This window comes from Mustela putorius, unplaced genomic scaffold (assembly GCF_011764305.1).
Source record: "Mustela putorius furo isolate JIRA1106 unplaced genomic scaffold, ASM1176430v1.1 tig00000198_pilon_pilon_pilon, whole genome shotgun sequence".
In the NCBI taxonomy this organism is placed as follows: domain Eukaryota; kingdom Metazoa; phylum Chordata; class Mammalia; order Carnivora; family Mustelidae; genus Mustela; species Mustela putorius.
The window spans coordinates 5,675,133-5,692,053 of record NW_025421311.1 but is presented as its reverse complement, the minus strand read 5'-3'; the positions used below and the strand labels follow the sequence as shown (position 1 = coordinate 5,692,053).

Genomic DNA, 16,921 nt, shown 5'->3' with positions numbered 1-16,921 from the left:
GTCCCTAGTAGGTATAAATCTAATATTAGGGAGAAAGAAATTTGGGCTCGACACCGTTATTTTCTCTTATTTCAGGTAAAAATACAAGAAGTGCAGTGTCTTCGCTGGTTCAGGTCGCCATTATGCTGGTACAGCTGTAACTACGTAGGGGGACAGATGTTAACTAGACTTATTGTAGGGATCATTTAGCAATACAACCAAGTCCTAAATCATTATGTTGTACACCTGAAATTAATGTATGGTATATGTCAATTATACCTCAATTTAAAAAAACAAAACTGGTTTAGGCTTCACCAGCTAAAGAGCTTAACTTTAGAAATAGCATTAGACTACAATCACCTGTCACTTATTCATTGATCCTGAGCACTAGCTGCCAAATCGATAAAAGGATCCGTTTTCTGATTCACAAATGAATAAAGTACTTAAATATGAAAGATTTTGTGTATTTCTCCCACAACTTTAAACCCCTTGGAGGAAGTGACCAGACTTTGCAGTAAGTTTAGCCCCAATTCGCAGAAATTCACTTTGGTTTCCCTTTCGAAATCTTTGCCTCAAAGCCATTAACGATCGCAGTGAGAGCTCGCAGGTTTAACTATCACGGATTTTTTTGTTTTGCATCCCCCTGGAGACAGTGACGTCGGGCTGGGGAAAGGCGGGGCCCAGGGGGCGGTACGGGGGGCGTGGCCAAATGGCGTTATTAAGGGGCGGTGCTAGGGCGGGGGCCTCGAGAAGTTGAGAACGGAAGTCGAGTGCGTCATTTCCGTCTGCTGTGTAACCGAGGAGTCCCGCGGAGCTCGGGAGCGCGGCGATTGACAGGTGAAGGGAACGGTGTCCCCTCCCTCTCGTCAGTACCACAGCAGTTCCGCCCGCCTTTGTGGCGCCTGGTCTGATCCTACCCTTCTCCAGAGCCCTACAGGCCCCCTGCCCTTGAGTTCCGCTCCCCAGCCCACCCCTTAAAAACGTTCGGCGTCCCTGAGGTCGCCGCCTCCCCACCCCCGCCGGCCTCCATCCCCTCTGACCCCCTTGCTGGGGCTGGACGCGCTCCCTGCTCGTTCCGCCACCTCCCGGTCCCCGCTCTTCGCACCCCCTAGAGACCTGGATTCTCCCCCTTGAGGCCAAGGGCAAAATAACTTGTTAACCCACCATACTTTTTTTTTTTCCCTGGACTTTTTATTTCCGGTTCGACCCCTGACACGGTTTCCTGTCGTTTCATTGCGTTGTTTGGAGCTAGAAAAGGGAAAAGCGTTCTTTCAAGCAGTACGTTAGTGGTGGTTTGCCCTCCTCCGCCCTCAGGATGAAGGACTACAAGGGAAAAAGGAAGAGCGAAATGACCGAACGGATTAAAAAAAAAAAAAAAAAAAAAAGTCAGGAAACCCTTTGGTGGGTTCACCAAAACAGAGGAGGAAGTGTAGGTTCTGATCCCAGCAAATCAGCTTAAATACTCTTGCCCAGCTTTTAAAGTAGTGGTACCGAGAAGTCAGAGACGGACCTTGAGGGCTTTTTCTCGTGAAGATAAGGTCCTTGGAGTCTTCATCTATTAAAATAGAAATTACCGGCGAGGTGAGATAGAAAGTCTCCCTCTTCTGAATCTGCAGGTGGAACCTGGATGTAGTCAATTCCTCCGTTACACGAGCGGTGTGGTTCGGTCGTGCTTTTTAAGTGTTTGCAAATGAAGCGGGGTTTTCCCGTCGGTTAGTTTAGAGCCTCGTCATAACCCTGTGAAACCGGTATTGCCGTCGGTCGCAGGCCACCAGCTGTCCCTGCCGGCTCTCTTCTCCGGACTGTGTTCTCTTAAACCTACTCAAAAGACGTCCACTCTTCAAATAGTGCCTCTCGGTCACCTTTGATTTCTCCCTCGCTCCGGGATCATACCTAACAACCTCTTAATATGCTTTAATGTCTCGCATATTTAAAAAAGATCACCCCTGGAGTCCATGGCTGCCCGCCAGCCGCTCTGTGTCTCAGCTTCTAAGCAGATGTTCTTGTACTAACTGTCCCCACTTGGCCACCTCCTTAACCTATACCCGGCTTTCTTCTTGACTACTCCACTATAAACAGTACTTAAAAGCACTTCCCAGCGACTGTATCTGGCCAAATCTTGTTCTTTATGTCCATTTACTTGACCCTCCGTGTACCTTTGACAGAACTGAGCACATTCTTGGGATATGCGGGGTACCCTCACGGGTCAGTGATGTGAGGGACTCGTTTCTGAATCAGTAAGGTTGAATATACTGTTGAAGATACTGTGTCAGGATTTTGTGCTATCCGTAATGCAGTGGTGACCCACGACACGTTGATGAATGCAGTGTCCTCTACCATTTTCACCAACTGGCAAAACAGCATATCGAGACCTGATTTGTAGTGTTTGTCAGTTTTTGTGATGGAAATACCCTGGCCATGCCGAATTTCATGATACCAAAATGACCCCAGGTATTGGGAAGAAACGTGCCCTAGTGCACCATAATATATTATTTCCACCAGACCTATACCTGTAGGTAGCTCATATAGGCCAGTAGTTCTCGACCACAGGTGATTTTGCTCCCCAAGGGGTATTTGGCACTGTCGGGGGACATTTTTGGTTGTCCCAGCTGTGCTATCGGCATCTAGTGGACAGAGTCCAGGGATTCTGCTAAACATCCTGCGATATACAGGACAGCCTTACAGCAGAGATTGCAGCCGCAGTTATCAGCAGTGCCACTGCAGTGAACATGAATAACCTCAAGAAATCGTAGTAAAATGGAGTGTAGGGAAGAAAGAAACTTTTACAATCCTAGGTTTTGTAATTGGGACCCGCAAATTAAACTGACAAGACTAATTAACCAGAGAAGAGGTAAACAAATTTTATTTGCTTATAATACTTTAGTTTTACATGCACATGGGGGTCTCACAGAAAAGGAATTTAAAACCCAGGGGCACCTGGGTGGCTCAGTCGATTCAGCGTCTGTTGATTGTTGATTTCAGCTCAGGTCATGATCTCAGCATCGTGAGATCCATCAAGTCCCACATTGGGCTCACATGGATCCTGCTTGAGATTTTCTCTCCCCCTCACCCTCTGCCTCTGGCACGTCCCCTCCCCTGCTTGTTGGCTCACACTCTTTCAAAATAAATAAATATATAAAAAATTTAAAACCTACAGAGGAGTTTAGGCCCAGGGTTTTATATACCACTTTAACAAAGGGTGGTAAATTGTGGGAAGGTAAATTTATAGGGAAATTAGTAAAGGTAAGGTTTATTTTATTAAGGTTTGTTTGTAAACACCCATCTCAGTGCTGACTTTTTATTTCTGGTGATACTACTTTTCTCCTATTGGTACAGTAAAGGAGAGACAAAACACCTTCAAAAAGGGAAATTTGTGTCCCACTTTTAGGCAAATGGGGAGGTAGAAAGGTTTTCCTCTATTTGTTCTTTCCAAATTGCTTTTAGCTGAAAACAGTCCTTGTGCCAAACTGACATATTTTAAGGTGGTGTATTATGATCCCCTAAAATAGTAAAATAATTAGTAGGTGTTAAATTTTGAGTATTTGTTACCTTTATTTTATTTGATTATAAGCTTAAATGATTTTTAGTAATCACTGTGTTTAAAAACCACCTTACAAAATTCTTGAAAATTTACATTTTGGTTCCACTGAGCTAATATAAGCCAACTGTGGTACAGCATCCAAACCAGAAGTTTGTAGTCAATTTCCTGTATAATTATTGTATGACTCCTGCCCACTTCTTTGACCTTTTCTCCCCGGACACTTCTGCTTGTTCTTTCAGCTGTAACAACCCTGCTTTCTTTCAGCTGCTTGAGCACACCAAGCTTCTTATCTCAGAGCATTTTTATCTTCTATTCCCTGTGCCTGGGAATAGAATTCTACAACTCTCCTGTAGTTGGGTCTTTGCATCTTGAAAACGAATGTCTTCTCAGTAGAGATGCCTTCCCTGACTGCTTATGCTAACCTAGCTCTGATCATTCTTTGTCCCACTATTCTGTTTTATCTTCTTTTCTTTATTGCACATGCATTTTTTTGTTTTTACCTCCATGTTTTGTTTTATTTTATCGTATTTTTAATTTTTAGTAGGCTCCATGCTCAATGTGGGGCTCAGACTCACCATCCTGAGATTAAGAGTTGCATGATCTACCGACCAAACCAGGCAGCCCCCCCCTTTTCTTTAAATATTAAATATTTGCTTCCATATTTCAGATAGCTTATTATTCTGCTTGTTCTTGATTTCTTTTAGATGTAGTTATTGTCTGATATCTTTCTATAATACAGGCCTCTTATACCAAAGTGCCACAACACACATACATACTTACACACACTCATCCTCTTCCCCTCATCTTCCTAATTAAAACCACAACAGAGAAATCCTGCCATAATACTAGGTAGGATCAGAAATTTAGTTGCATACAATACAATGTTGAGTTAATCCAAAGTAACTGAATATCCAAGGTCAGCCTACTTTGGAGACAGAAGGTAGTCAGCAAACATTTTATATCCAAATTCATATCATCATGGGTGATATTATCATAGAGCATATAATCACAGGGCATTACTGTACTAATGCACATACTGGTAGGGTTAATACTAATATTTACATAGTTATGATTGTATAATTATTCATGGATGAGCCAGAGCAAGCTTAGTTTGTTTCCTTTTGTCCCCCTTCAGAATTATACTTTTGTAAAATAAAAGTGAGTTGCTAGAGAAAAGAATACAAATAACAAAGATGTGGGCGCCTGGGTGGCTCAGTGGGTTAAGCCGCTGCCTTCGGCTCAGGTCATGATCTCAGGGTCTTGGGATCGAGTCCCGCATCGGGCTCTCTGCTCAGCAGGGAGCCTGCTTCCTTCCCCTCTCTCTCTCTCTGCCTGCCTCTCTGCCTACTTGTGATCTCTCTGTCAAATAAATAAATAAAATCTTTAAAAAAAAAAAACATAACAAAGATGTACTATGCAAACTGTAAGCCCACTGATGGTGTGTTAGTATACCACAGCGGGGTCAAATTGCTGCAAAACTTTGACTACTCTCAATTTCTTTATTTCATCTGGTATCACGCAATTCAGAGACTGACATAGGTCTGTGAACACAGAGAGTAGCACAACTCTTAGAGATCCACCTACAGAAGACCCATCCTGACCCCTTTAGTTCTACTGCTTCTGATCTTTGGGTCAAGCCTGCAGTGAGTTGTCCTGCTGATGACAAACTAATTTTTATTTTTTTTAAGATTTTATTTATTTATTTGACAGAGTTACTTTAACATACTGATAAGTAAAGAAAGCAGAAAACATGTATAGTTTCATCACATCAATGAAACAAACCTGTGTGGAGTGGGTGGGTGTATATACATATACATGGGTGTACATGTATATATACATGTAAATTTTAAATATATAAGAAAAGATCTGGAAGAGTTACACATCTATTAATGGATAAAGACAACTTTGAAGAGCACACTAGTCTACAAGAAATGGAGATGGATTTTAACTTTTATTCTATATTTGAAATTTTTACTATAAGAATGTATATGTGTCATTTACATAATAACTTTTAAAGTAACTAAATCTAGACAGTAGTATGAAAAATTTTTTATTTTATTTTATTTGTTTTTTTAAATAATTTTGGATTTTAAACAGTAAGGAGATATTAAAGAATAATATTTACACATTCTTCTAATGCCATTTAGGTATTGCCCTGATTCTGTGGTTATTTGTCAATAACCAAATAACTATATTCTGTGTTTTGACCAGTGGAAAAGAACATGAATAGGAAAACATGAGTAATGAATCAGGGTGACGACCACACTTCAAATTTCAGTATAATTATTTTTCCTATTTTTTCTCACATTTCAAGGTTGAAATTTTGGTGTAATTTTTATAAGATGTTAATTAATTAATTAATTAATTATCTATCAGAGAGAGACACACACACACACAACACAAGCAGGCAGAGTGGCAGGCAGAGGTGGAGAGAGAAGCAGGCTCCCTGCCAAGCAAGGAGCCTGGGATCATGACCTGACCTGAAGGCAGTGGCTTAACCCACTGAGCCACCCAGGTGTCCCAAAATGTTGGTGTAATTTTTAAAAGGGACAGTAAATCACAGATGGCAAAGTTAAGTGTATTTTTTAAAATGATAGATATAGGGACAGTGTCCTTAAAAATAAAGTTGATCATCACGCTATTTATAAAGAAAAGGCTTTATTTTCCTGAAGTGTCTTGAAATACACAGATAAACTGGGGCACTTGGGTGGCTCAGTGGGTTAAGCCTTTGCCTTCAGTTTAGGTCATGATCTCAGGGTCCTGGGATTGAGGCCCGCATCAGGCTCTCTGCTCAGCAGGGAGCCTGCTTCCCCTTCTCTGCCGACTTGTGATCTCTTTCTGTCAAATAAACAAATAAAATCTTAAAAAAAAAAAAAAAGAAATACACAGATAAACTATACTTCATTTCTTTTCTACCTGCTAGCCAAAAAGAGTACCTCAAAATACTATCCTCTGACACAAATTAGCAAATGTTTTAAGCCCCAAATATCATTCCTTACTATCAGTTATCTGTAAATTGTGAGAATAAATGTTCAGTTACATCGGTTTTTAAATCAGAGTAATGCCCATGGATAGTGCCTATTTTTTTCCACTTTATTTCTTTTCAGTGTTCCAGCATTCATTGTTTATGCCCCACACCCCGTGCTCCGTGCAATACATGCCCTCCTTAGTACCCACTGAATCATGGAACACTACATCAATAGCTAGTGATATACTGTATGGTGACTAACAAAACTTAAAAAGAGTTACAATTTATTGAGTAGTTACAGTCCTAAATCCTTCTCCTACAGTACCTAATTTAATCCTAATTCTGTGAGATATAGATACTATGAGTCCCTGTATTTCACAAATGAGGAACTGAGGCTGGAATAAGTTAAATAACTTACACAAAATCACTCAGGTATGAGGTATGAGGTAGAATTTTTAAAAGATTTAAACCCCCATATTGCACCTCTGTGGCTCAGTGGTTAAGCATCTGCCTTCAACTCCGGTCATAATCCCAGAGTCCTCGGATTAAGCCCTGCATCAAGCTCCCACACTCAACAGGGAGTCTCCTTCTCCCCCTGACCCTCCCCCCACCACTTGCTTTCTCTCTCTTATTGTCTCTCAAATAAATACAATCTTAAAAAAAAAAAAAAAAAAAAAAGATTTAACCCCCCCATGTGTCTCACTTCAGACCCACAGATTTAACCTATATCCCCATGCCTCCTATATTATTAAAACTATTTGATAGTTTTGATAGACACTGTCTCCCTATTAAAAATGTTAATTTTTAAAACTCAACAATATATACAGTTAGGAAGAAAACATTAATTTTAAGCCTAAAATAAACAAAAAAATAACAAAACATTTTTTCTTTAATTCTTCCTATAAATGGCATATCCTGTAGAGAATTTTTCTCTTTGGTCTTTGTCTCTCTAAATTAAATGAACGTATTAGTCAATGTCTGTTATATATTTCATTACTTAAGGGATTTTGGAATTATACATTTCACATTTTGAAATAACAGTTCAGGATTTTTACGTTGAGCACAATTTATTCACTTAGTTTGGACTATGGTAAAGCATCTCAGAACCATATTGCTATAAATGTAATGAATAACATTAGTTATACTGGGAAGTATAGTAACAGAGATTAAGTAAAACCCATGGTTCTCCCTGTGTTCCGTGCAGGACCCCGCCCCCCACCCACTTTTTTTAAATTATTGGAACATTGTGTTCTTTATAATGTAACCTTACAGAATTGTGACACTGAAAGTGCCTTTGCAGTTAATTTATTGCAGTGCTTTATTTTACAGCTAATGAAACTGAAGGCTAAAGATGTTGAACCCTTTGTCTAAGGTTACAATAAGTAGCAATGTGAGCTAAAACTGAACCACATGGGCCCTCTCTTAGTTCAGTAGTCTTCCTTATAGTTCTGTGTACAAAAACCTTTGAAAACAGTGGGTTACTTACAAAGTTATGTATAACTTGTATTTCCTCTCCTTATGTATACTGACAACAAACAGAATTGTTGTACATAATTTATATAACCTAGAGAAACAAAATTCTTGCAGTACACTTTTCTGATAACACTGGAGCAATATTGGAACAGTTTCATTATTTGACCTCATCAATCATTCAATTTTGAATGACATCCTTTTTTAAGATAACAAATGCTTAATCAGTATAAAAATTGAACTTCCTACAAATTTTTTATGTATGGTAAAACACGCAAAAAGCAATATTAACCATCTTAACCACTCGTGAGCATACAGTTCATTGGTATTAAATACATTCATAATGTTGTGCAGCCATCACCACCATCAACCTCCATAACTCTTTTAATCTTGTAGAACTGAAGCCCCATACCCATTAAACCATAACCACCCTGTACCCCCACCATGACACTGGCAACCACCATTCTGCTTTCCATCTCTATGATTTTGACTACTATAACTACCTCATATAGGTAAAATCATATAGTATTTGTCTGACTAGTTTATTTCAATTAGCATAATATCCTCAAGGGTTATCCATGTTGTAGTGTATGTAAGATTTCCGTTCTTTCAATGACTGAATAATATTCTATTGTATGTATCACCGTTTGTTTATTCATCCATTAATGGACACTTGGGCTGCTTTTATGTTTAGCTATTGGGAATAATGCTGCTAGAACTTGGGTATACAAATTTCTCTTTGAGATTGTACTTTCATTCTTTTTCATATACACCTAGAAATGAAAGTGCTAATTCATACAGTATTTTTATTTTTAGTTCTTTTAGGAATTGCCATATCCTTTTCCATAGTGGTTTTACCATTTTATATTCTTACCATCACAGTGCACAAAACTGCCAATTAGTCCACATCTTTGCCAACATTTCTTCTTTTCCATTTTTTTAAATATAGTAACCATTCTAATGGGTATGAGGTGGTATCTCATAATTTTGATGTGTATTTCCTTAATAAGTAGTGATGTAGAACATGTTTTGTCTGATTATTGGCTGTTTGTATATATTATTTGGAGAAACATACATATTGTCCATTATTAAAATCAGGTTGTTTGGTTTTTGTTGAGTTTGGGGAGTTCTCTGTTCTGGAGGTAAACCCTTTTCAGATACATTACTTGTAAATATTTTCTCCTACTCTGTGACTTGCTTTTTTATTTTGCTAGTGTCTATTGAATTTTATTTTATCATGAAGTCTCATTTGCTATTTTCACTTTTGTTGCTTACTCCTTCAGTGTCATAGCCAAGAAGTCATCACCAAATCCAACGCTGTAAAACTTTTGACTTGTTTTCTTCTAAGCATTTTATGGTTTTAGATCTTATAGTCAATAATTTGATCCATTTTGAGTTAATTTTTGTATGTAGTGCTAGAAAAGAGTCTTTCTTCATTCTTTTGCATGTGTATATCCAATTTTCTCAACACTCTTGAGAAGATTATTCTTTGCCCATTGAATGGTCTTGGCACCTGTCAAAAATCATTGGGCATGTATATGTAAGGGTTTATTTCTGAAATGTTTATTCAGTTAGTCTGTGTGTTTGTCTTTATGCCAGTGCCACGCTGTTTTGAGTGCTGTGGCTGTATAGTAAGTTTTGACATTGGAAGTGTGAGTCCTTCAGCTTCTTTTTTTTTTTTTAATTTAATTTAATTTTTTCAGTGTTCCAAGATTCAGTGTTTATGCACCACACCCAGTGCTCCATGAAATCCATGCCCTCCTTAATTCCCACCACCAGGCTCACCCAACCCCCTACCACTCCCCTCCAAAACCCTCAGTTTGTTTCTCAGAGTCCACAGTCTTTCGTGGTTCATCTCCCACTCCAACTTCCCTCAATACACTTTTCCTTTCCTTCTCTTAATGTCCCCCATATTACTTCCTATGCTCCAGAGGTGAGTGAAACCGTATGATAATTGACTCTCTCTCTCTCCTTGACTTATTTTACTCAACATCACTGATCTTTCTTTATCAAAGTTGTTTTGGCTATTCTGGGTCTCTGGAGATTCCATATAAACTTTGAAGTGGGCTTTTGTATTTCTGGAAAAAAATGTCATTGGAATTTTGTTAGGGATTGCATTCAAACTGTAGATCATTTTAGGTGGTATTGACATCTTAAAAAATATTAAGTCTTCCGATCTATGAACATGGAATGGCATTTTCATTTATTTACGTCTCTTTAATTTCATTTTTTTGTAGTTTTCATTGTGTTTTCACTTGATGAAAGTAATTCCTAAGTATTTTATTCTAGTTGATGCTTATATATATATATAATTATTTTTGTAATTACTATTTCAGACTGTTCATTGTTATTGTAGAGAAATGCAACTAATTTTCATGTGGTGGCTTCATACCCTGCTACTTTGTTGAGTTTGTTTTTTAATTCTAAAAGTTTTTTTCTGGAATAATTAGGTTTTCTATATTTAAAATCATATTATCCAGAATAGAGATGATTTTACTTCTTCCTTTCCCACTTGAGTCCCATTTATTTGTTTTTCTTGCCTTATTTCTCTGGCTAGAACTTCCAGTACAATGCTGAACAGAGCCAGTAAAAGTAAACTACCTTGCCCTGTTCTGGATGTCAGAGGCAAAATTTCAGTCTTTCACCACTGAATATCAGGTTCACTATGGGATTTTCATACATAGTTTTTATTACATTGAGGCATTTTCCTTTTATTTCTAGTTTGTTAAGGGTTTTCATGAAAGGATGTTCAATTTTGTCAAATGGTGGGGTTTTTTGTTTTGTTTTGTTTGCAGTGGAGATAATCATGTGGGCTTTTTCTTTTACTCTGTTAATGTGGTATATTACATTGATCAGTATTTGTATATTTAATCACCCTTGCATTCCAGGAATAAAACCAATTTGTTTATTGTGTGTAATTCACTTACATGCTGCCAAGTTTGGTTTGCTAATATTTTGTTGAGGATTTTTGCATCGATGTTAATAGGAATGTTGATGTGTAGTTTTCTTACAGTGTCTTTGTCTGGCTTTGGTATCAGGGTAATGCCGGCCTCATAGAATCAAGGTGTTCTCTTCCCTTCAGTTTTTTGGAAAAGTTGAGAAGGATTGGTATTAGTTCCTTAAATGTTTGTTAGAATTCACAGTGGAGTCAAGTTTAGGGCATTTTTAGTTGGGATATTTTTTATCTGATTTATTTGTTGGGAGATTTTTGATCTGATTCTATCTCCTTATTCTAGTTATAGGTTTAATCAGATGTTCTATTTCTTTGTGTTTTAGTCTTGGTAGGTTTTGTGTTTTTAGGAGTTTGTCAGTTTCATCAGGTTATCAAACATGACTATAAATTATGATTCATTGTTCATAGTACTGTAGAACCAGTAGTAATATCCTCATCTCATTTCTAAATTACCAAAAGTAATTTTTTTCTCTATCCTTTGAACTAAAGATTTGTCTCTTGAGTGATCTTTTCAAAGAATCAATTTTGGTTTCATTGATTTACTCTATTGTTTTTCGGTTCTCTATTTCTTTTATGTCTGTTCTAATCTTCTCCTAGCTCTGGGTTTAGTTTTTTGTTCCTTTACTAGTTCTGTAAGTTGTAGTTAGATACTGATTTGAGATCTTTCTTGTTTAATTTGTGTATAGTTCTAAGTTTCCCTCTTAACATTGCTTTTACTGCTTTCTGTAAGTTTTGATATGTTGAGTTTTAGTTTTCATTTTCCTAATTTCCTGTGTAATTTCTTCTTTGATCCACAGTTTTATTTCCACAAATGTGTAAATTTACTTGTTGGTTCCTAACTTCATTCTATTGTACTTTGATAAGATACTTTGTATGATAACTATCTTTCATAATACATTAAGACATAAATTTGAGGGGGCGCCTGGGTGGCTCAGTGGGTTAAAGCCTCTGCCTTCAGCTCCGGTCATGATCCCAGGGTCCTGGGATCGAACGCTGCATCGGGCTCTCTGCTCTGCAGGGAGCCTGCTTCCTCTCTCTCTCTCTGCCTGCCTCTCTACCTACTTGTGATCTCTGTCAAATAAATAAATAAAATCTTAAAAAAAAAGATATAAATTTGTGGCCTAATATATAGTCTGTCCTGGAAAGGGTCCCTTGTGCACTTGAGAAGAATATTCTATATTTGTTTGATCAAATGGATATATTGTGTTGTTCAGGTCCTCTGTTTCCTTATTTATTTCTGTCTGGTTATTCTATCTATTGTTGAGAATGAGATATTGAAATCTACAACTATTATAGTAAAGCTATATATGTCTATGGCATATATATGTCTATTTCTCCCTTCGATTCTGTCATTTTTTGCTTCATATATTTTTGCTGGTCTATTATTAGATGCATAAATGTTTGTTATATTTTCTTACTTCATTGAACCTTTTGTTAATGCAAAATGTCCTTTGTCTATTTTAAACTTTTTTGATTTAAAGTCTGTTTTGTCTGATGTTAAGATAGCCATCACTCCTTTCTTTTGGTTACCATTTGCATGGAATAGCTTTTTCCATCTTTTCACTTTCAGTCTGTTTGTGTCTTTGAATCTAATGTGAGTCGATTTTACATAGCATATAGTTGGATTTTGTGTTTTTATTCATGCTGCAAATCTCTGTATTTTGATTGGAGAGTTTAAACCACTTACATTTAAAGTAATTAGTGATAAGAAGGGCCTTACTTCTGTCTTTGCTATTTGTTTTCTCTATGCTTTGTCACTTTTTTTTTTTTTTAATATTTTGTTTATTTGACAGACAGAGATCACAAGTCGGCAGAGGCAGGCTCCCCGCTGCGCAGAGTCCAATGCGGGGCTCAATCCCAGGACCCTGGGATCATGACTGAGCCAAAGGCAGAGGCTTAACCCACTGAGCCACCCAGGCGCCCCTATGCTTTGTAACTTTTTTAAAAAGATTTTATGTACTTACTTGTCAGAGACAGAGAATGAGTGAGCACTAGCAGGAGGAGCGGCAGGCAGAGGGAGAAGCAGCCTAAGCAGGGAGCTTGAAGTGGAATGTGAACCCAGGACCCAGTGATCATGACCTACGCTGCAGGCAGACACTAAACCAACTGAGTCACCCAGATGTCCCTGCCTCATAACTTTTTAATCATTTCCTGCATTACTATCTTCTTTTGTGTTTAGTTGATTTTTTTTTTTGGCAAAACATTTAAATTCATTTCTCATTTCCCTTTGTGTATACTCTATAGCTGTTTCCAGCTACTCTATAGCTGTGGTTACCATGGGGATTACATTTAACATCCTAAAGTTATAACCCTCCATTGTGGATTCATTATCATAGAAAACTCCTCTTTTATAGCTCCATCCCAACTCCTTTCAATTGTTGATGTTACAGATTACATCTTTATGCATTGTGTGCCCCAAAACAAAATCTAATAGTTTAATTATTTGTCTTTTAAATTAAACAGTATGTGGAATTACAAACCAAAGTTACAATAATACTAGTTTTTAGAATAATAATTTTTAAAAAATACTGTTCTATTAAATTTTGTAAAAAAAAATAGTTACAAATTATAGTTATAATATTAGCTTCTATAACTACCTGTGTATTTACATTTACTGGAATTTCTATTTCTTCATATAACTTTGAGTTACTGTCAAGTGTCCTTTCATTTTTCCCTGCAGCATTCTCTTGAACATTTCTTGCAAGACAAGTCTCATAGCTGTGAACTCTTAGAGCTTTTGTTCACCTGGGAATGTCTTCATTTCTCCCTTATTCTCAAAGGACAGTTTTGCTAGATGCAGGATTCTTGGGTTACACTTTTGTTGTTAAACATTTTGAATATATTAACCCACTGCCTTCTGGCCTCCAAAGTTTCTGATGAGAAATCTGTTAATGTATTAAAAATTCCTTCTATGTGATGAATCACTTATCTCTTGCTGTTTTCAATAGTTTATCTTTCACTTTCAAGAGTTTAATTATAATGTGTCTTGTTGTGGATATATCTTTGCATTGATCTTACTTGGAGTCTGTTGAGGTTCTGGGATGTTGATATTCATATATTTCATCAAATTTGGCATTTTTCAGCCATTATTTCTTGAGATACCTTCTCTTTCCCTTTGTTTTCCTCATCTCCTTCTGGGACTCCCACAATGTGCATGTTGATCTCCTTACTGCGGTGCCATAGGTCTCTTGGGTTCTATTCACTTTCATTCAATCTTTTTTTCTATTTTTCAGACTTGACAGTTTCCTTTGGTTTATTTTCAGGTTTGCTGATTGTTTCTTCTACCTGTTCAACTGTGCCTTTGATTTCCATTAATAAATTGTTGCTTTCAGTTATTCTACTTTTCAGCTTCAGAGTCTCTTTTTAGGTTTCATCTCTGTCTTGATATTTCCATTTTATGCATCATTTCTTGACTTTCTCCATGTCTTCCTTTAATTTTTTGAGCATCTTTAAGACAGTTGCTTTAAGGTCTTTGTCTAGTAGACCTGCCATCAGGTCTTTTTCAGGTTGAGTTTCTTTTGATTTATTTTTTTCCTAGAATGAGCCATCATTTCGTGTTTCTTTATATGCCTTGTTTTTGTTGTTGTTGTTGTTGTTGAAAGCTGGAAATTCAAATTTAATAATACAAGAACTCTGGAAATCAGCTTTCTTTCCTTTCCTCAGAGTTTACTGTGTGTGGTATTTTTATTATTTTTTTAAATTGCTATAGTCTGTTTCTGCAGCTTACAAGGATCAGACAAGAATCAGCCTGAAGGGACGCCTGGGTGGCTCAGTTAGTTAGGCAGCTTCCTTTGGCTCAGGTCATGATCCCAGCGTCCTGGGATCGAGTCCCACGTCGGGCTCCTTGCTCCGCAGAGCGCCTGCTTCTCCCTCTGACTCTGCCTTCCACTCTGTCTGCCTGTGCTCGCTCTCGCTCGCTCTCTCTCTGACAAATAAATAAATTAAAAAAAAAAAATCTTCAGGCGCCTGGGTGGCTCAGTGGGTTAAGCTGCTGCCTTCGGCTCAGGTCATGATCTCAGGGTCCTGGGATCGAACGCTGCATCGGGCTCTCTGCTCAGCAGGGAGCCTGCTTCCTCCTCTCTCTCTCTGCCTGCCTCTCTGCCTACTTGTGATCTCTGTCTGTCAAATAAATAAATAAAATCTTTAAAAAAAAATAAATAAATAAAAATAAAAATAAAAACCTTAAAAAAAAAAAGAATCAGCCTGAATTTTAAACCTAAGATCTTCTCAGTTTTCTGAGTCTGTGCCTTTCCCTGGAATGACTGGTCACTTTCTAATATTCTCCATATATTTAGTTATTTTTGAATGTCCTAGTTTTGAATGCCTGCCTTCCAAAGGGAGGAAGGGGAACAACATAGCAGGAAGGAAAAACCCTTTAAATTCCCTGGAAGTTGGTAGATGGGAAGGGCTTGCAACAATGGTGGAGGGTGAACATACAGCACCAATGACTGCCCTCCTGTTTGTCTGCACCTCTGTGATCAGAAGCAGCAACCAACAACCCCAACACAGATCTCCTATATTTCCTGGACAGAGTCCTTTCTCTCCACCCCCACTCCCACAATCTGTGTGCAAGTTGTTCCAGGAATATGTACACAGCTGCTGCTGCTGGGGCTGAGGTGAGGGAGTGGATAGCTAGGACTGGGCTAAGAGCCAATATTGACCGGAGTTAACCACAGTTTACCCCCCAAGCCTTCCAAGCCTTCAGTAGCTTCCAGAGTTCCAAAATAGTTAAATAGTTAAATTCTGCCAGTGTAGTTGTCTAGGTGGGGAAAGAGATTCCTGGCACTTCCTATTCCACTTTCTGGAATCCTCTGTCTGCTGCAACTTCTTTAAGGACTCATAAGCTATGATTTTCTGACTTCTCCCATTACTTATTTCTTCACAGTATTGATAAAAACTATGGATAGAACTAGTGGTTTTGTTTTGCTTCTTAGTGGTCAGGCTTCATCTCTTTTTCTGACAATTTAATGTATGATTTATTAACTTGTCAACACATTTACGAGTTACACAGTAAGAAAAATTCTATAGCATTTGTAATTCTAGGTTAGAAGCCTGGATGAATTTGGAATGAAACTGTGCATGTTGATTAAGAAAAGCTTTTTGGGGGGCACCTGGGTGGCTCAGTTGGCTAAGCATCTGCCTTTGCCTCAGGACATGATCCTGGGATCAAGCCCCATGTTGGGCTCCTTTCTTAGCCTGCTTCTCCCTTTCCCTCTGCTTCTCTGCCTGCTTGTGCTTTCTCTCTCTCTCTCTTTCTCTGTCAAATAAATCTTTAAAAAATGAAGTCATTGAATGAGGACATAAAAGGTCATGGATTTCAAGAGAAAAATGACCTGGGTTTAATACTGGCTTAGTCAATCACTATTTGACCTTTGGCCTTGAAGTGCAGTCTCCTCATCTCTAACACAAGCAAATTGGCAAAATCTGCTATGCAAGATTCTTGTTTAAATTAGAAAAGAGAAATTGGAACATATAGGCAATCAATAGTAGGTAACAATTTTTATAAAATACATAAAATTAAAAGTAGGTAATAATTTTTATAAAATTATTTTGATACCAAATATCATCTGTATTATTTCCTTTATTAATCTTCTGTTTTTCTTGAGTTCTAATGAGTTTCATAATGGAGTTCATAAAAAAATTTTGAGCATATGGTTTTTTTGCTTCTGTTAGGTCTTTCAAATGCCATGGGAAGAGGAGTCAGAACTTACAGAGAGGGATGAAGCTGCCAGAGTCATTCAGAAGGCCTGGAAGTGTTACCTTGTGAGTTTATTTCATTTTTTTGAAACTTGATTATAGTATAATTTATATGTCATAAGGTTCAGCTGTTGAAAGTGTACAGTTCAATAGTTTTTAGTATACTTATGGATTTGTGTACTACCCTTTGCTTTCAAAGCACACATTTTTTTAGAAGTTCAAAAAGTTAACACTAATCATCTTGTTAACCTCACAAATCCTTACCAGCTCCATATCAGGGCCAGGCCCTGGATAATGGCTATGATCAATGTAA

General features: G+C 37.7%; 1 protein-coding gene across 3 annotated transcripts in view; it reads left to right on the top strand.

Moving 5' to 3' along the window:
* The first annotated feature begins 715 nt into the window (after window positions 1-715).
* CUNH11orf65 (chromosome unknown C11orf65 homolog) overlaps window positions 716-16,921 on the top strand; it is a 65,008-nt gene continuing 48,802 nt past the window's right edge. For all 3 annotated transcript variants that reach the window (XM_004764404.3, XM_004764403.3, XM_004764402.3), the window contains exons 1-2: window positions 716-816; window positions 16,585-16,674. In XM_004764404.3, coding sequence (XP_004764461.1) covers window positions 16,594-16,674 — 81 coding nt within the window. In that variant the 5' untranslated portion in view covers window positions 716-816; window positions 16,585-16,593. The remainder of the gene's footprint in view (window positions 817-16,584; window positions 16,675-16,921) is intronic.